The sequence below is a fragment of the Conger conger genome, chromosome 3, assembly GCF_963514075.1.
Source record: "Conger conger chromosome 3, fConCon1.1, whole genome shotgun sequence".
Lineage (NCBI taxonomy): Eukaryota > Metazoa > Chordata > Actinopteri > Anguilliformes > Congridae > Conger > Conger conger.
The window spans coordinates 5,261,697-5,279,079 of record NC_083762.1 but is presented as its reverse complement, the minus strand read 5'-3'; the positions used below and the strand labels follow the sequence as shown (position 1 = coordinate 5,279,079).

The 17,383-nt window shown below is 47.3% G+C and overlaps 1 protein-coding gene across 1 annotated transcript in view; it reads right to left on the bottom strand.

Annotated features, from left to right (window-relative positions):
• The window catches only part of apbb3 (amyloid beta (A4) precursor protein-binding, family B, member 3), a 36,948-nt gene that overhangs the window by 9,325 nt on the left and 10,240 nt on the right, over positions 1–17,383 (bottom strand). Inside the window, exons 2-6 of the mRNA XM_061236330.1 lie at positions 15,669–15,856; positions 14,536–14,609; positions 11,566–11,623; positions 9,967–10,113; positions 5,210–5,337 (exon numbers count right to left, since the gene is read on the bottom strand). Of these exons, the coding sequence (XP_061092314.1) occupies positions 5,210–5,337; positions 9,967–10,113; positions 11,566–11,623; positions 14,536–14,609; positions 15,669–15,856 (595 nt within the window). The remainder of the gene's footprint in view (positions 1–5,209; positions 5,338–9,966; positions 10,114–11,565; positions 11,624–14,535; positions 14,610–15,668; positions 15,857–17,383) is intronic.

Here is a 17,383-nt window from a genome sequence, read left to right as displayed (position 1 = left end):
ATTAAAAAATTTTTTTTAAAAACATTGTGAAAGTGCACAGTACCCCCCAAGAAAATCCACGTAATCCGTTTTGAAGAAAATGTGAATTTTAATTAGTTCTCTTAGGAGTTGTGACATCTTTGAGCCTTAACGACACAGTCACCAAAAAAAGCCTGTAAACCTCTTGGTAAAGCTCATGGGAGGCGCTGATGAATCACGGGATATGTAAAACAGGATAGAGATTGTTTTTTATACTTAAAAACCACACAGAACCTGAAATAAAACACTGGAAAGGTGTACAATATGGGACCTTTAACGTTTGGGAAATACAATTCAGGACACTTGCGATTGCAGAGTAGCTCAGCTTCAAAAACTCCTGAGTGGTTAATCCAGGCAGGCACCAGGGAAATGTGCGGAGGTCTGGGGAGGGGCATGGTTGGCCACAGCACCATTCAGGGAGGGAGAGATTAATTTGGTAGGGTAACCCTCATCAGCTCGGATACCTATGTCTGTGGAATAAGCTGTGCAGTCTTCCAGCACATTAGCGCTAGCTCAGGCTAGCTTGCACACTTCAGACTGTAAAGGTTCATGCCTGTCAGGTGATGCGCACGCGTTAATTTTATTCCAGCAGCAAAACGAGCCTGAAGTGAGACTTTTCTAAAAGTATTTGCATTCCAAATTGAAAAAAAAAAAATAAATAGTTATAAAAAAAAATACTGGTGCAACATCACCCAGCGTTACATAGTAATACCAGCAACCTGTCACCAGATTCCTTCATATTTACAGAAGAAAATCACTGATTTCTATTCATTACCTCTTTGGCTCAATGGTTCGCCTAAGTCAAAGTTCCGTCTTGAAACCTCAGTGATGCAAATGTGTCAGTGAATATGTAAACATTGGGGCTAGATTTATTTTTTTTCCTTGCTTTTCTTTTTTTTTTTCTCTACTTTGCTCTTCAATTTAACGGTGATTGACCACTAAAGGAGTGACAGAATAGGGTCTGGCGGGTTCTGTCGAGGCCGTGACGGGGAGCCGTGAGAGGAAGGGAGGCACGCGAGGAGGATGGCAGGACTGCCTCCTGACTCGGTCCGTCTCTTTCTCCGGCAGCGGCTCTACCGCCGGTCAGTCTATTTTTAGAGGGCAGAGGGATGGGCGCGGGGGGGGGGGGGGGGTGGTGGTAATGTAAACAAGCCATCTTTAATTTCCGCTCTGACCTCGAGCTGCAGTGAGCTGTAGCTTCCCTCGGATGACTGGAGGGCAGAGGCTTTACAGTCTGGCTTCTATATATATCCCCAATCTATGCAGTGCTAGCCCCCCCTACCCTGCCCCCCCCCCCCCCCCCCAGGGGCTGGGATGAACAGAGAGGGTGAACGCAGAATGCCGGGGACCGAGGAACAACCCTTGCGTCGACCACCCCGTGCTTAAAGGTACAATAGGTAAGATTTTTGTGTTTAAAACATTGTTACAAGTCCATTTGTAAATCCCTTCCTATCATTGAAAAAGGCTCACTGGCATGTTGACTCACCCTCTGCCGGTGTTTATAGGCCTTAAATTCAGGTTTCAAAATATGCAGTTGATGGGCTGGCACTGTACCAAAACATCTATAACTGTACAATAATTCAAGCTCATTGGTCGAAAACTGTTTCTAACAGCCAATGGCGTTTCAATTTCAGCGCGTTCACAGAGAAGGAAGAGGGATAAACAGTGCTGTGGTTTGAGCGTGTTTGTTGCAGTTTCTCTCTTGACCGTTTATTACTTATTTAAGCCAAAGCGCTGGGGCGCACAGTAACCCTGTACCCACAGGAGGTTGCAGGCTCACGTCCTGATTGGGGTAAAGCTGGCTGAAATCGGCTTCAGAGAATCACCCAATCGTGTAAATCGGTAATGTGTAAAATTTAGCAAGTGCGATGTACTTAGGATATCAAGTAAAAAAAAACATGGGCCTGTTTGCATCTGACCATTAATTTTCCACTCCTAATGATATTAATTCCATTCATCCATTATCTGAACCCGCTTATCCTGAACAGGGTCACAGGGGGGCTGGAGCCTATCCCAGCATACATTGGGCGAAAGGCAGGAATACACCCTGGACAGGTCGCCAGTCCATCGCAGGGCACACACACCATTCACTCACACACGCATACCCACGGGCAATTTAGACTCTCCAATCAGCCTAACCTGCATGTCTTTGGACTGTGGGAGGAAACCGGAGTACTCGGAGGAAACCCACGCAAACACAGGGAGAACATGCAAACTCCACACAGAGAGGCCCCAGCCGAACGGGATTCGATTCCCAGGACCTCTGTGCTGTGAGGCGGCAGTGCTACCCACTGCACCATCCATGTCGCCTAATTCCTCTCCTTTGAAAGTTATTTATGAGTAACGAGTAACAAACCGTGAACTGAGCCAATTTGCCAATTTGCCAATAGGCCAACATTCTGTCGAAATCCTGTCTGGCTCCATTTTTGGGTGACAGACATGATTCACATTTCTACTGACGCATCTCCATTTAAAATATGTGAGGAAACAGTATGTACACAGTGCACGGCTGAACCTCATTTACACGTGCAAATAGAGTTCCTGCAGCTTTTCAATTATTAAGAGAATGCACTCGAGTCAAAGAGAATAGTTTATGAGTTTCCCGTTTGGCACCAACAATAAAAAAAAAATAAAAAAAACCCAATTCATTTGGCGTCTCAGTGAAACGTTCCACACTGAAAATATGGTTGGAGCAGACTTGCAGAACCTGTCTACTGATCTGGGCAGTCCGTCATCTCCAGAAAATACAGGGTCCTTTATCTGGAATCCAATATAGAGGCACAGACCCACGGGCAGGCATGCAATTACTTCTTTACGACTGTGATTTGTGCTCAGGGCCTATTGTGACATAAACAGCAGTTCTGCAAAGGGAAGTGATATCGTGAAGTGCGCCCATGTGATTTTAAACCATAGCAACACAGTACCTGCAGGGATCTCAACGCCTTGGACTCAGCCCAGAAATCTCTCTCTAACCCTTCGTCTGACGGGAGAGATACTCAGCTACATTTAGTGGGCACTCTATTAGGTAGACCTGAACACCAGCTTGTTAATGCAAATACTTAACCAGCCAATCACGTGGCAGCAACTAAATGCATAAAAGCATGCGGACATGGTCAAGAGGTTCAGTTGTTTTTCCAGGCCAAATGCCAGAATGGGGAAGAAATGTGACTTAAGTGACTTTGATTGTGGAAAGGTTATTGGTGCCAGACAGGGTGGTTTCAGTATCTCAGATCTCCTTGGTTCTCATCCACAACAGTCTCTAGAGTTTGCAGAGAATGGTGCTGAAAACAACAGGCAGAAACGCGTTGTTAAAGAGAGTGGTCAGACTGGTCGAAGCTGACAGGAAGGTGACACAAATAGCCACACATTACAACAGTGGTATGCAGAAGAGCCTCTCGGAATACGCAACAAGTTAAAACTCTTAAGTGGATAAGCTACAGCAGCAGGAGAGCATTAAGTCAAAAAAGTGCCTAATAGGTCTAATAAATGCCTAGTGAGTGTATAAACCACTGTCATCAGTTGTAGTGAACTTGTTAAATTAACTGATACCGTTGTTAAATCATCATTCAGATCTCTTTGCTGTGTTGGGCTACATATCAATGCTACGTATCACTGACAAAGGGCAGGCTTTTAAAGTTTATGCGCCAAGGAGGTACAAAGCCTATTGCTATTTTAAATCCAAAACATGTATTTTTCAACATAAAACTTTAATGTTTTATGTGGGGGCACATGTATGGACTATAGAGTAGCACAGCTCTTTGTATTTGTTCATTCTGTCAAAAAGGCAGCACCCACTGTCTGCAAGTAAGGCCAGTCTCCCTCCTGAATTTGACTACAAAACAGATCCCTGCTCAGATCTTTAGACCTTTGCAACTGAAATAATGGAGGATATATCCAATTCCAACATGCACAAGACATACATGAAATGCAATAAAACACTGTCATATTGCTGGCATAAATAAATGTACATGTTCAATGTACTTTTATGCCGTAGGCCAAAGGGACGGTACTGTTCATGAGACTGAACAACATGCCATGATTACGTATGGTACTGTTGATGAAGCATGGGTCAGAATTTAACTCCTCGATTAATGACTTTAACGGGTCTCCAATAGCACTATGCAAGACTTACTACATGCAAGGTTCACTACAAATGGCATGTCAAAGAAAACTACTCAGACGAGAAAGAGAGGAGAAAAAATGATTACCTGTCTCTGTTTTTTCAAGGGTGGCAATAAAAAAAGGAAAATTAAATGTTAAAAATAGATTTAAAATCAGGTCCAAATTGCCTGTGGTAATGTTTATTTACTTTCTATCGGATCTCATTTTGTTTGCAACTAAATTGGTTGTAATTTCAAGTGAAATGATTCACCTAAATCCAAAGCACCCCAGCTACTTGCTTGATTTGATTAAAATCCAAAATAAGCAGAATGAGCTCAGAGAAGTGTATTTTCCATTTTAAATTAAACCCCCTGAGAGCTCTCTGGCTATTTCCATTCTTCTCCAGCTCCGTCTAATCACTCTACGTGTGATCACAGCTGTCTCGTACACAGCCAGACTGCACTCAAAACCCCAGTCGGGTCAGCTGTTCATTTTCCCCAAGAAGCACTTCCAGAGCCCGTCTGAAAATAGCCAGTGCCAGATTCATTTTGCCTCCGGCTGGAACGTCTCTCAAACCAAAACCTTGTTTGACCCGAAAGGATAAACCTTACTCAAGACAACACGGTTCCCCTACACAAAGAACCCTAACTGAAGGCATCCAGATGCCTGTCATAACACTGGTCTGTCACTCGTCCAAGAGAGTGTACTCTAAACTGCAGCATCGCATCGGGAAATATACGTTTGCGAGCGCATAATCATTTCTCAGCTGATTTTCAGTGGAAATAGCTAGGAACATTTTTATGACGACGTTCATCTATCAAATTTAACAACTTGTGCTTATGAAATGATCGTCACCGAGGATGCTCATTCATGAAATGTTCTCACTATCTATGTGCTCTAGTACTATTTCACCTCAGGTGCAAACAGCAAGACTGTCAGTGAGGGAAAAGTGTGACTGTGATGTTTGTACTTACTGTCGTAGGTGATTATCACAATCCCCAAGCTTTTAGCACAATGACCCCGCCTCCAACCACACCCCCGGCCCCTCCCCCACAAAAAACCTTTCCCATAGCCCCGCCCCCAGCCTCACCTTCCATTGTTGCAGCCCACGCCCCACACGCGGATGTTGGCGATTGGCTGGCAGTGGATCAGGCCATGGTCGATGGGGTCCACCAGGCTGAGGGTGTCCTTCTTCAGAATCATCACCATGTCCTGACCCTGCAGGAGAGGCAGGACAAAGCACAACCCTCTCAGCCATCTTTACATCCGCCCCACGCTCCCTCTGGGAACCTGAGTCCCAGCCATCTTTACATCCTCCCACGGCCCTCTGGGAACCTGAGTCCCAGCCATCTTTACATCCTCCCACGGCCCTCTGGGAACCTGAGTCCCAGCCATCTTTACATCCTCCCACGGCCCTCTGGGAACCTGAGTCCCAGCCATCTCCTCAGACTCCCATGGCCTTCTGGGAACCTGAGTCCCACCTTCTGATCATCATCACATTACAGCCTGGCAAAATCCATACCGACCTGCTGCCAATTTGAGAATTCCCTCAAAACCTGTTTTACAAGGGCTCTTTTTGTTAACTGAGATGTGATGGCAGCCAATCTAGTGATGGGAATGCTGTTTTCAATTCAGAGACAGAGGTGTAAATTGCTTTGCTTGTAAATGTAGCAGTATATAACCCCAGATCCTCCAATACCTCATTCTGCATTACTACCTACCCACCACCTGCACTTAGCCCAGGCATTCACCTCACCTCATTCTACTCATTACATTACATTACATTATTGGCATTTGGCAGACGCTCTTATCCAGAGCGACGTACAACAAAGTGCATACCCATAACCAGGGATAAGTTCGCTGAAAGACCCTAGAGGTAAGTACAATTTCAACTGCTACCTGTACAACAAAGATAAGGACAAGGGCCAATTTTTTTTTTTTTTTTTTTCTTTTTTTTTTTTTTTTTTTTTTTTTTTTTTTTGAACAAACAAACAAACAGAGCAAAAGTCACCAAAGTTAACTATCCAAACACTGCTTACCTAGCCAACTAAAATACTGATACACAAGTCACAGAGACAACAATTAAGGTTCACAGGGAGGTAGGGAGGGATGGGGAGAGGTGCTGTTTGAAGAGGTGTGTCTTCAGCTTGCGCTTGAAGGTGGGGAGGGATTCTATAGTTCTGACCTCAACGGGGAGTTCGTTCCACCACCGTGGAGCCAGAACAGACAGTAGTCGTGAGCGTGAGGTGGAGGTTCTGAGAGGGGGAGGTGCCAAGCGGCCTGTGGAGGCTGAACGAAGAGGTCTGGCAGGGGTGTAGGGTCTGATGATTTTTTGCAGATAAGCTGGGGAAGACCCTTTAACTGCTTGGAAGGCTAGCACCAATGTTTTGAATTTGATGCGAGCCATGACAGGCAGCCAGTGGAGGGAAGTAAGCAGGGGGGTGACGTGTGAGTATTTGGGAAGGTTGAAGACCAGACGAGCTGCTGCATTCTGGATGAGTTGGAGGGGTCTGATGGCAGACGCTGGGAGGCCAGCCAAGAGGGAATTGCAGTAGTCCAGGCGGGACAGAACCATCGCTTGGACCAGGAGCTGGGTCGAGTAGGGGGTGAGAAAGGGGCGGATTCTCCGTATGTTGTATAGGAAGAACCTGCAAGACCGGGTCACCGCCGCAATGTTCTCGGAAAGGGACAGTCTGCTGTCCATCACCACGCCGAGGTTCCTTGCACTGGGTGACGGCGTGAGTGTGGTATCCCCGAGGGAAATGGAGAGATCCAGATGGGGAGAGGCATTAGCAGGGATGAATATCATTTCAGTTTTACCTGAGTTGAGCTTTAGATGGTGGTTGTCCATCCAGCTCTGGATGTCCCTCAGGCAAGCGGAGATACGGGCTGAAACCTGCGTATCAGACGGCGGGAACGAGACGAAGAGTTGAGTATCGTCCGCATAGCAGTGGTAGGATAGCCCATGTGCAGTGATCACAGGGCCAAGGGAGCGAGTGTAGAGAGAAAAAAGAAGCGGGCCAAGGACTGAGCCCTGGGGAACTCCTGTGGCGAGGGGCCGAGGTGTCGATACCGAACCAGCCCAGGCAACCTGGAAGGAGCGACCAGAGAGGTAGGACTCAATCCAGTCCAGGGCTGTGCCACAGATGCCCGTTGCTGACAGGGCAGACAGGAGGATGGAGTGATCCACAGTGTCGAAGGCAGCAGAGAGATCTAGAAGAATGAGGACAGAGGAGAGGGAGGCTGCTCGTGCGGCATGAAGTGACTCACTGACGGAGAGGAGCGCAGTCTCTGTCGAGTGGCCCGATCTGAAGCCAGACTGATGGGGGTCTAGCAGGTTGTTGTTAGAAAAGAAGGAGGAAAGTTGAGTAGAAGCGGCTCGTTCTATAGTTTTAGAAAGGAAAGGAAGAAGAGATACCGGGCGGTAGTTCTGGATGATGGAGGGATCCAGGGTAGGCTTTTTTAGCAGCGGAGTGATGTGGGCCCTCTTGGAGGATGCCGGAAAACAGCCGGAAGACAGGGAGGAGTTGACAAGGGAGGTGACAAATGGGAGAATGTCAGGTGTGATAGTTTGGAGAAGAGAGGAGGGGATAGGGTCAAGGGCACAGGTTGTAGGGCGGTGGCAGAGCAGGAGTTGAGAAACATTAGAGTCTGTAAGGGGGGAGAAAGTGGAAAAGGAAGGGATGGGCCTAGAGGGGGGGAAGGGCACAGTGAGGGGGGCGGCGGTTGTAAAGGATCTGCGGATGACTGCGACCTTCTCATCGAAGAAATCAGCAAAGTCATCAGCAGCGAAGGAGGACTGAGGAGGAGGAGGCGGTGCGTTGAGGAGAGAGGAGAAAATGGAGAAAAGTTTCCGGGGGTTAGAAGCAGAGTTCTGAATTTGCGTTTGATAGTATTTTGCTTTGGCGGCAGTGACATCGGAAGAGAATGCCGCCAGGAGAGACTGGTAAGTCATGAGGTCGGAAGCGTCTCTGGATTTCCCCCACTTCCTCTCCGCTGCGCGGAGGCTGGCCCTGGAGGTACGGAGGGTGTCAGATATCCAAGGACTGGGAGGGGATGTGCGAGGTGGCTTTGAGACAGGGGGACAGAGAGAGTCAAAGGCGGAGGAGAGAGATGAAAGGAGGGTGGCAGATGCAGAGTCAGCGGGGAGTTTGGAGAAGGATTCGAGAGGGGGGAGTGAGGCGGTGACGGTGCTGGCAAAGGAAGAGGGTGAGAGGGAGCGGAGGTTACGGCGGGCTGAGGAAGTGTGGGAGGGAGGAGGGAGAGGAGGATGGGGAGGAAGAGGGAGGGAGAATGAGATGAAGTGGTGATCAGATGTATGCAGAGGGGTAACCGTGAATTTGGAGCATGAGCAGTTCCTTACAAAGACAAGGTCTAGGACATTGCCCGCCTTGTGGGTTGGAGGAGAGTGTTGCAGGGAGAGGCCGAAGGAGTGGATTAGCGGTAGGAAGGCAGCAGACTGGGAGGCTTCTAGGTGGATGTTGAAGTCTCCAAGGAGAATCAGTGGGGTGCCATCCTCAGGGAAGGAGCTGAGAAGGGTGTCTAGCTCATCAAGGAAGTTTCCCAGGGGCCCTGGAGGACGGTAGATAACTGCAATGAAAAGGTTAGTAGGGTAGGATACTGCAACAGAATGGAATTCAAAAGTGGATATGGACAGGTGAGAGAGGGGGAGAACAGAGAATTTCCACGAGGGGGAAATTAAAAGACCAGTACCACCGCCACGGCCGGAAGGCCGGGGAGTGTGCGAGAAGGAGAAGGAGGATGAGAGGGCAGCGGGAGTGGCGTTGTTGTCAGGTGTGATCCAGGTCTCCGTGAGGGCAAGGAATTGTAGGGACTGGAGGGAGGCATACGCAGGGATGAAGTCAGCCTTCCGAGTGGCAGACTGGCAGTTCCATAGTCCCCCTGTGACAGCAAAGTCCTCACAGGGGGTCAGCGGGGGATAGCTGAGGTTTGAGGGGTTCCGACGCCGTGGAGGCCCACGTCGCAGGGGGGGTCTTCGAGGGAGAGAGCAGACTGGGATGGGGAGAAACATAACATCACAAACGGGGACGGAGCGACGCTAGCGTCGCTCTGACACGCCTATTTAAATGGCCTACAATTGCTCACAAGCAATACCAAATCAAAGCTAATCTACTGATAAATTCCACAGCTATTTAAGTTACGCAAGACAAATGTTCAATCACTCTACAGGTATGCAACCAGTAGAAGTGATTAACAGGTAATAGACAAACAACCTGGCTCAAGCCCTAACCCTTGCTGTTCAAATGAGCAATTTAAAAAAATCTACGTTACCGCGTCAAGAGGAAAACCCGCAGCGATATTAAACACCTGGTCAGAATGATGCACTTACTGACTAAGGACAACTTTCGCCAGTCTAATATACGCTAGCGTCGCTCTGACACGCCTATTTAAATGGCCTACAATTGCTCACAAGCAATACCAAATCAAAGCTAATCTACTGATAAATTCCACAGCTATTTAAGTTACGCAAGACAAATGTTCAATCACTCTACAGGTATGCAACCAGTAGAAGTGATTAACTACTCAGCTCTCCAAAAGCCCCCACATACTTAACCCTAAACTTCCCCAGGCCCTCCTTTACCTCATCCTACCCCCCTACTTACCTCCTGCCAGTCCTGCAGATAATTACCCCGACATTCCTTTGCCCCAGACTTTACTATACCCCATCCTACCCCGCCTCCTCACCTTTCTCCAGTCCTGTCGATACTTTCCCAAACATTCTATTGCCAACAGACTTTGGCCCGCCTCACCCCCATCCCCCAAACAGACCCGTACCTACCCCCAGATTCTATCGCCCCAGACCTTACCCCAGCCCCCCCCGCTCACCTCCCCCCAAGCGCCCAGGGCGTCACGGCCCTCGCACTTGCTGTGGGACAGCTGCTGGATGCAGTTGTTCACCGCGATGCTGCTCTTGCCCGGCACCAGGTCCTCCTCCGGGATCTCCACCCAGCCCAGGGAGCGTACCGCGAAGCACTGCACAGAGCGAAGCACAAACAGCCAGGAACGCAGACGGTGTCACAGACAGAGCTGATAATGCGGCCACCAAATGATAATTGCCCGCCTGATCACCAGTCAGCCCAGGTCGGCTCATGTCACCCCGCTCCTCATTGGCCACCACTGGCTTCCTGTTGCCGCACGCATCCGATTCAAGGCCCTAGTGTTGGCATTTCAGGCTTCTAAGGGGACTGCCCCACCTTACATACAATCCTTAATCACTCCCTACTCCCCAGCTAGACCACTCCGGTCTGCCAGCTCTGGTCGCCTTATGGTTCCCTCACTACGAGCACCTGGCAGTCGAGTTGCACGTTCACACCTGTTTTCCGTTCTGGTTCCTCAGTGGTGGAATGACTTGCCTATCACTGTCAGGACAGCAGAATCCCTCCCCCTATTTTGACGCAGACTAAAAACACACCTTTTCAAACTACCTTAGTCCTCCCTCCTGATTTACCCCCCCCCCCCCTTTCCGATATCCCTATCCCTCTTGTCTAACCCAAAAAAAAAAGAAAAGAAATTGCACTTATGATGACTGTATGTTTAGAAGAGCACTTCATGTGTATTTTACTAGTTATGGATGTGTTGCTTTAACTTGTGGAAGAACCTATGCACTTGTAAATGGCTTTGGAAGCGTCTGCTAAATGACTAAAATGTAAATGTAAGTGCAAACCCCTTAAACCAGGGCTGCCCAACCCTGGTCCTGGAGTTCTACCGTCCTGTAGGTTTTCACCTCAACCCTAATAAAGCACACCTCATTCAACAGCTAGAACAGGGCTGCCCAACCCTGTTCCTGGAGATCTACCGTCCTGTAGGTTTTCACTTCAACCCTAACAAGGCGCACCTCATTGAACAGCTAGAGCAGGGCTGCCCAACCCTACTCCTGGAGATCTACTGTCCTGTAGGTTTTCACTCAAACCCTAACAAAGCACACCTCATTCAAAAGATAGAGATCTCGTTGAGCTGCAAGTTAGTAGCATCAGGTGTGCCATATTACGGTCAAAATGAAAACCTCCAGAAACAGGGTTGGGCAGCCCTGCCTTAAAAACAAAGTGACGTGTGTTTCATTACATTAGATGACATTATCTCTTTGCTTATCCACAATACACAGAGCTTCTACCTCAAATATTATGGTTGTGTTCTTGTCTGAAGGCACACATTTGGAGAAATCTTCTGAACAGGACAGACCATTTTCAAAATGAATGTTTATCCGCTGTCTTCACACACAATATATAATATTACCATTTACCATTCACCATATAATATTCCATCCTTCATGTCTGATGCAACGAGACCAAATTGCAATGTACAGTAGCTCAGTGACATGACTTCCTGGTGCGTGACAATAAGAATCCACACAGCTATAAATGGCCAAAGCAGCTTGGTTTGTGTTCATACAGCAGCAGGTGAAACAGGTAAAGCAGATGAGTGTACCTTTGAGTCCGGGTCAGAGCAGGGGGAGAAGTAGTCTTCCTGCCAGGACAGGGGTCTCCTAAAAGGGGAAACGAGGCGTCAGGAAGCATTTTGGCAGCCTGTAGGCTCCTGGCTAAGGTGGTTGACTGAGACCCGGAAGGTTGTTGGTTCAAGCCCCGGTGTAGTCACGATAATATCTGCACAGCTGTTGGGCCCTTGAGCAAGGCCCTTAACCCCACATTGCTTCCTGGGCACCGTGGCTGCCCACTGCCCCTAGGTAACTAGGATGGGTCAAACACAAAAGACACGTTACCCCACGGGGTTCAATAAAGTACATCTTCTTCCTTATTCTTCTTACCCTTGTATTATGTTGACATTTTAATGACACCTTTAAAGGTACAATAGGTAATATTTTTGTGTTTAAAACATTGTTACAAGACCATTGTAAATCCCTTCCTATCATTGAAAAAGGCTCACTGACGTGTTGACTCACCCTCTGCCTGTGTTTATAGTCCTTAAATTCGGGTTTCAAAATATGCAGTTGATGGGCCGGCACTCTGTACCAAAATATTGTTCGTTTTATAACAGAGCCTGGGGTCACAATGACCCTTTTCATACAAAGTTGGTACACACTCAGCATTATGGCAGTATGTTGAGTTAATGTCTGCAATTTAATCCCACCATATTAGGAAAATGCATACAGTATCAAGATGAAAAATAAGGCTGACTAGTTTTTAAGAGATGTCAAACACCGAATGGGGTCACATCAACCCTAAACCTAATATAAGGGTTACGTGTATATTTATAATCCGGCCCGTGCAATGACAGATCCCTTGGGTTCGTGGCAGATGTGCCGTGTGTTTGAGGATTTAAACAATGAATCCATTGATCCTTTTATTCTCCTCCCCCTGCACACTGAAATCTGGCTGTGTGGCCACGAAACGGCAAGCTTTTTATTTCACAAACCTGTGGCAGACGAGGAATTTCTTTCAAGATTTACCTTTCCGTTATGCGACCGCGTGCCCAAGGTTTTAACGTTTACATCTATGTGCCTGTATTTCAGGGGTCATTTGCAGAGATCCTGGAGTCCCGTCTCAGACACATTCCCAACACGCTCAGTCGGTGCTATTTTATGAATCCACCAAAGTGTGTTATTGCTCGCATAAAGGAATGGCGACAAAATAGTTGTTGAAATATTATCTCTGCCAGGATGTTAAGGTAAGCCTGCCAACCACAACACAAAGCTTTACCTGTTTCTCATCTAAAATAAATGCCTGTGGGTAGAAAACATTGCAATAATTATTACAGTAAATAGAAGGTAAATTTGTCCATGCACTAGTCAGCAACTGCTTTGTTCAGTCAAATCTGTCGCCAGTAACTGCCACTGTGAGAGTGAATTATTTATGACGTTCTCATTCATATTCACAGGGACAGAGCCCAGCGCCTATTTATTAGCGATAAAAGCAGCCCGCGTGTCAGTCTCTGGTGCTATCTGCCTCTGCAGAGGGCAGCAGGCAGTGGAGGATTTTCTCAAGCGTAAGTCCCGCTGTGATAGTGACAGCCGTACTAATACGAAAGGGCTAAAGCTCTGCCATACAGCTGAATGTTTTTCATACCATGAAAATTATTATTATTATTATTATTAATCAAATGATTACTCGGTTTAGCAGGTTTCCTTAACGTCATCATTTTCAGGGCAACTTAGCATCAACCATGAACGCAAGGTGCATATCAAAGTTTATGTCATTGGTGATTTTTTTTGGGGGGGGTTTGTTTCAGTGTGTGTGAGCATGCATGTGTGTTCATACATGTTGTGATGCGCATGTCTTTGTTTGCGTGTGTATTTTCAAATGAATCAAAACACCACAGGTGACAAAAACATGTATGAGGAATTATAATTTCAGCTAGTCTGGTGTAAATAATTTTGCATGGGTCAAAGTTTTTTTTGGTTTTTTGTCACGGTGGATGGCCTGACTGTCCACATTTTCCCCATATACACAAGGCAGTAATTCATTCAGTAATTCATCCAACAGTCACAGCCAGGGAGAGGCCTGATGGGTAACCACCCCTGAGACCTGTCTGTGGTGAGCGCTCCAGGCATGGGCGGCCACCAAGGGCACCATGACAATGGCGGGAACAATAATGTCACCGCGGAATCCTGGAGGACGAAGTCCTTTCCAGGAGAAAGATCCGGGAACGCTGGAACAATTCCATGTTTTCCGTTTAAAGGCTCCCAAATGAAGTTGGTTCTGTATGGAAAGAGAGCTCCTGACAGATTGTTGGCCAGCTTGGAGTGATTTTTAATTTAGCTGAGTCTCCAGCCTGCGTAAGCACTACCCACCCCCACCCCCAAGTGTGCCGAGTAGCTAACGGTCCGAGAACAGCAGCATCAGTGATCTGTGTGTGTGTGTGTGTGTGTTTGTGTTCACGGGTGTGTCTGTGCATATGTGTGTGTGTGTGTTCACGGGTGTGTGTATGCATATGTGTGTGTGTGTGTGTGTTCACGGGTGTGTCTGTGCATATGTGTGTGTGTGTGTGTTCACGGGTGTGTCTGTGCGTGTGTGTGTGTTTCTATTTGAGTGTGTGCGTGTGAGCGTGTGTGGGTTTCCATATGAATGTACGTGTGTGCGTATGAGTGCGTGTGTGAGTGCAAGTGTGTGTGAGCCTGTGTGTGTTTCCATATGAGTGTGTCTGCGCATACGTGTGTGTGTGTGCGTATGAGCACATGTGTGTGTCTATGCCTATGTGTGAGCGTGTGTGTGTACGTATATGTGTGTATGCGTATGAGCATATGTGTGTGTACGTGTGTGTGTGTGTCTGTGTCTGTGTCTGTGTCTGTGTAGGAGCATGAGTGTGTGTGTCTGTACAGTAGGTTCTGGCTGTGTGGAGTGTAAAATGAGTTAGGTTTACAGAGTGGCCCCAACACCCCTCGACACCCACTGCAGAGGAGAGACATGCGGGGCATTGAAGAGTGTGGGGTAGAGCTGGTACCTGTTATTTACAGACGCCAGGGGGCTCTCGATGTCCCTCCCCCGGGACCCGTGGCCCCCATCATCACTGAGGCTCTGCACAGGAAGAGGGACAGAGAAGAGAGATGACATCACTTCCTCCTGGTCATATCATAGCAAGGGGTAGCAGCAGTGATCACTATAATTACTGGCTGTGTGGCAGTCTTAGCATTGCTGCCATATTAGTCAATATTACATATCCTCATAAGACCTGTCAATTCAACATTCCCCCACAGGGGACATGGATCTTTGGTCTCAGTCAAGAGAACCAAGCATTCTAACATGCTGAAACCTACTGTACATGACAAGAGACATTCAAAACAATGACATAATATCCTTGAAAATATTTAAATTGAACAAAATCTTTATTTTTGCCTAAATCCCAAATTGTCAGGATTTAGACAATTATATGGCTGTAAATTAGTATCTAGCTCTATTTCACATATTAGACTTGCGTACACAAATGAAGTCAGAGGCAACACTTTTGCTCAAGCCAGGATTGGGACTCTATTCTATTCAGTTTTATGTGTATAGCGCGTTTCACAGCAGCCTGTCCCAAAGACACTTTACACAGTACCAGATGGGAAGAAGCGAAGCCCCCAGATAGCGTATGAGGTAAACACACCTTCCTTATGGAAGAAACAGTGGCGAGAAAAAAACTTGGAAATTGAATTCATGAATTCCACTCATCCATCCATTATCTTTAACCCGCTTATCCTGAACAGGGTCGCAGGGGGGCTGGAGCCTATCCCAGCATACATTGGGCGAAAGGCAGGAATACAACCCTGGACAGGTCGCCAGTCCATCGCAGGGCACACACACCATTCAATCACACACTCATACCCACGCAATTGCATGTCTTTGGACTGTGGGATGAAACCGGAGTACCCCGAGGAAACCCACGCAGACACGGGGAGAACATGCAAACTCCACACAGAGAGGCCCCGGCCAACCGGGATTCAAACCCAGGACCTCCTTGCTGTGAGGCGGCAGTGCTACCCACTGCACCATCCGTGCCGCCAAATTCATGAATTGGAATCATGAATTGAAATGGAACGGATCCCCCCCAACCATAGCTCCGGGACAATAGTAGAAATCCCCTCTCAGCAGCTCCACCTTGAGGCCGCTGGCGGTAATGCCGCTGATGGCGCCGCTCGTCTCCTCTGAGCTGTAGGAGGGGTGCTGCCACTGGGTGGCTCCCGTGGGGACGTGCCAGTAGTACGTGCCCGTGCTGTCCCGGATCGTTCGCCAGCCCGGGGGCAGGTCCGAATCCGGATCCAGGTTCTGGTCGCTCCAGATGTTGTCTACAGCCCAACGACAGAACATCAGCAGCAGGGTTCAGTTAATCGGAGCCAGAGTTTACCTCCAACCAAATAACACCATTAAGAACCCTGATTAAAGGCCACGTTTAGTAAACATTTTAGTACATTTACCATATACATTCAGCGGACACTATTTGGGCATGTTAAACTCTGTATTAAAGGTACAATAGGTAATTTCGGACTTCTAATGGTCAAGAGAGGAATTGCAGCAACAAATACGCTCAAACCACGACACTGTTTATCCCTCCCCCTTCTCTGTGAACACGCTGACGTTGAAACGCCACTGACAGTGGCAATTAGAACCAATTTTCAACCAGTGAGCTTGAATTATTGTACAGCTGTACGATGTTTTGGCACAGAGTGCCGACCCGTCAACTGCATATTTTGAAACCTGAATTTAAGGACTATAAATAAAGGCAGAGGGTGAATCAACATGTCAGTGAGCCTTTTTCAACGATAGGAAGGGATTTACAATGGTAACAATGTTTTAACACCAAAATCTTGGCTATTGTACCTTTAAATGTGGCTTTTTAAGTGTGAAACTAAGGATAAATTACCCAGTTCATGAACTGGGCCTATTGTTAATATACCTGCAGCTGTAAAATGGCCCAAGTCACTAAGCCCTCATATGGATCTCAGTTTCTTGTGATGTCAACATAGATCCAATAAAATAAAATAAAAAAGAATTGTCAATGAGACAATTACACCACGCCAGCATACACCAACACTGGTTCACGCGTAGCTTAGATCACAGTGAAATTTCATATAAGAGCAGTCTTCGGCTGTCATTCAAGTACTTAACGAGAAATGTAGCCCGGAATGTCAGGTGGTGTAAATGTTAAAGCAAATAAAGTAATTTCGGGCAAAAGTTGGCATGGAAACCAGAAACTGAAGTGGCCCGGCAACCTGTTCCATTTCCTCTTTAACTTATTCATCTCAATAAGTTCCAAATGCACTACAAAATATCAGTGTTAAATTAACTCTGACAGTGTGCATCTTACCGAGATAGAGTACATATGACCCCTATTGTACTCATGAGCTCTTCTCCATGACGACAGGGGGACACTCACTGCTGGCCTTGAGTTTATATTTAGGTCTTATTTACGCTGACAGTCGACACTGCCCTTGATTTCGACAGAGGCTGACGACTCAGTGTAGCCCTCAACCCATCAACGCCCCCCTCAGGAAACAGCACATACCAATTAACTGGGGGAGGCTAATAAAAGCAACTCTGTTCTGCCTCTCAACAACCGAAAATAAAACACACAAGTATAATGGGCGGACGCAGAAATACACCAGCGGCCAAGAGTGGAGTTCTGGGTTCAGGGTGTGAGAGTTAAGAGCAGAGTTCTGGGTTCAGGGTGTGAGAGTTAAGAGTGGAGTTCTGGGTTCAGGGTGTGAGAGTTAAGAGCAGAGTTCTGGGTTCAGGGTGTGAGAGTTAAGAGTGGAGTTCTGGGTTCAGGGTGTGACAGTTAAGCGCAAATTCTGGAATCAGGGTGCGAGAGTGAA